Genomic DNA, 2,500 nt, shown 5'->3' on the forward strand with positions numbered 1-2,500 from the left:
AAAGAGAGAGAGAAAGAGAAAGACAAGATGGAGGAGAGACGACAGGAACCGGAGGGAAGACAAGCCGATACAGCCGTCACCGAGAACGACAAGAGAGAGGTACACACACACCATCAACACATAGTTTTTATTTTATTGTTTTAAGTAAAAGTGAACACACAAAAATAAAATAAAATAAAATAAAATAAAATAAAATGAAATGAAATGAAATGAAATGAAATGAAATGAAATGAAATAAAATAAAATTAAATAAAATAAAATAAAATAAAATAAAATAAAATAAAATAAAATAAAATAAACAACTCTACTTCTAAAGACTTTTCTCCTTATTCCAAACTTTAAGAATCATTGTTTTAGCGATAACCTTCCCGAACTGGATAGACAAAGCTTTTGTTCGTATTTTTTTCCGGAGCTGTATATTTTTGTGTGTGTTCAAATTGTTTATTGACTAAACTTTTGCGGTCACCCCTCCCCAAAGAAGTCACAGTCAAATGGGCCAGATTCAATCAATAAAAAAGGGACTTTACATATAGAAATGTCGGCCCTCTAAAAAGTATAATCATGCATATTAACTCAGTACTTGGTTTGGGCCCCTTTAGCATGAATTCTTGCCTCAATTCCAATTAATTTTTCATGATATCTAAAATCTAAAATGATGAGTTTCACCTGTATAAATAAATTCATAAAAGTATCAGGATAAAACAGTGCCACCAAGTGTTACTGAACGGTTACTACACAGGAGCACAGAAGTCACTCAAGCAGAGTAGAAGAGGCTCATGTCATCTTATCTTTACAAGGTTCGTGTGGATAAATATTTTGAATACCAATATTCTTTTGAATTTAAAGGTAATTTTTTGGCATTTTCAAGCTTTATTAGACAGTACAGAGTTGAAATGGGGAGACAGACAGAGAGAGGGAGACAGAGAGAGAGAGAGAGAGAAAGAGAGAGAGAGAAAGAGAGAGAGAGAGATATATATATATATAGAGAGAGAGAGAGAGAGAGAGAGAGAGGGGGGATGACCTGCAGTAAAGGTCCACGGGTCGGATTTGAACCCACGACTAACCCACACTACTTAATCTGACCACATCAATTGGAACATCCTAAATCTTTTTTCTACCAAACTAAATGGCAGAACTCCACAATATAACTTTAAGACATGCATGATGTTTGATTAGAAAAAGTGTTAACAGAATTATTTCAGTTTGGTCTCGTGTTCCTTTGTTTCTCCTTTAGGTCAAAGACGTTTGGTACGAAGCTGGAACTGTGTGGTACGTTCACAAGGATGGATTCAGCCTGGGTGAGTCTATAACACACACACACATAGACACGCACACACACACACACATAGACACGCACGCACATAGAGACGCACACACACATAGACACGCACGCACACACACTCACACACACACACACATAGACACGCACGCACACACACACTCACTCACTCACTCACTCCTCACACACACACACACACACACACACACACACACACACACACACACACACACACACACACACACACAGACGTATGTGTACTTACTAACACCTTTGAACATCTCAGTTTATTATTTTCTCGCTATTTGTTGTTGAAAATGTCTAAAAAATATATTTTTATTTACAATTCGGAAGCTCAACTTGTATTTCCTTTTAGTCTTGGGTTCATTAAAGGCCTACTTCACCGGTTTGAATATGAAGGTGTATTGAATTACTTTGTAAATATTACTGTGATGTCTTTTACTGTGACATCACAGTAATATTTACAAAGTACGTTTTTTTTTAACCCAATATTTCTCTTTCTGTGATGTCACGAGAAAGAGAAATATAGGGTTAAAAAAAACACTCTTTCTGCCTTTTCTCAGGCTAGGATGAACCGATTTTAATTTTTTTCGCACATTTATACTACATAGGATCTCAGAATTCAATACACCTTCATATTCAAACCGGTGAAGTAGGCCTTTAAGTATTTACACATGACGGATACATTCTTTTAATTTAGTTTGTATATTCAAAACCACAAGAGATAATAGATACATGTTCTCATCTGTTACAAACATAATTTAGGACAAATATCTCATGAAAGAGGCTCCTTGGCTCTGAATAAAACATTAAAAACTAATTAAAAGGTAATAACATACACTCATTACTGCTGCTGATATCAACACATTAAGAACCAAAGCGAAAATAGAGAGAAAAACCTAATGGAAAAATCTGAACATTATGAACTTTGAATATTTAAATTTGCTTAAAGCTGCAGTGTGTAGAATTTTGGGTTTTATTTCCAAGCAGATTTTGTAGAAAGTAATTATAATATCCATAAGTACATTTAATTTAGTGCATAATAGCTGAACATTTTTTATTTTTTTTCCCTTAGAAAGGGTCTCATATATGTCCATATTTCTGCATATTTTGGACCAAGGCCTAGTGCCGCCATCTTGGAAGTGTCATAGTTGGAATGTCATCAGGTGCATTGTTTAAAATTTAGAATTGTTCTTGTCC

At 34.8% G+C, this 2,500-nt stretch overlaps 1 protein-coding gene across 1 annotated transcript in view; it reads left to right on the plus strand.

The window, feature by feature from the left end:
* Positions 1-2,500, plus strand: part of myo18b (myosin XVIIIB) — a gene marked incomplete at its 5' end in the record, with an annotated part of 46,184 nt that overhangs the window by 3,377 nt on the left and 40,307 nt on the right. Inside the window, 2 exons of the mRNA XM_080046550.1 lie at positions 1-99; positions 1,235-1,298. The exon at positions 1-99 is cut by the window's left edge and continues 55 nt beyond it. Coding sequence (XP_079902676.1) covers positions 1-99; positions 1,235-1,298 — 163 coding nt within the window. The remainder of the gene's footprint in view (positions 100-1,234; positions 1,299-2,500) is intronic.

This window comes from Ammodytes marinus, assembly GCF_949987685.1.
Source record: "Ammodytes marinus genome assembly, chromosome: 18".
Lineage (NCBI taxonomy): Eukaryota > Metazoa > Chordata > Actinopteri > Uranoscopiformes > Ammodytidae > Ammodytes > Ammodytes marinus.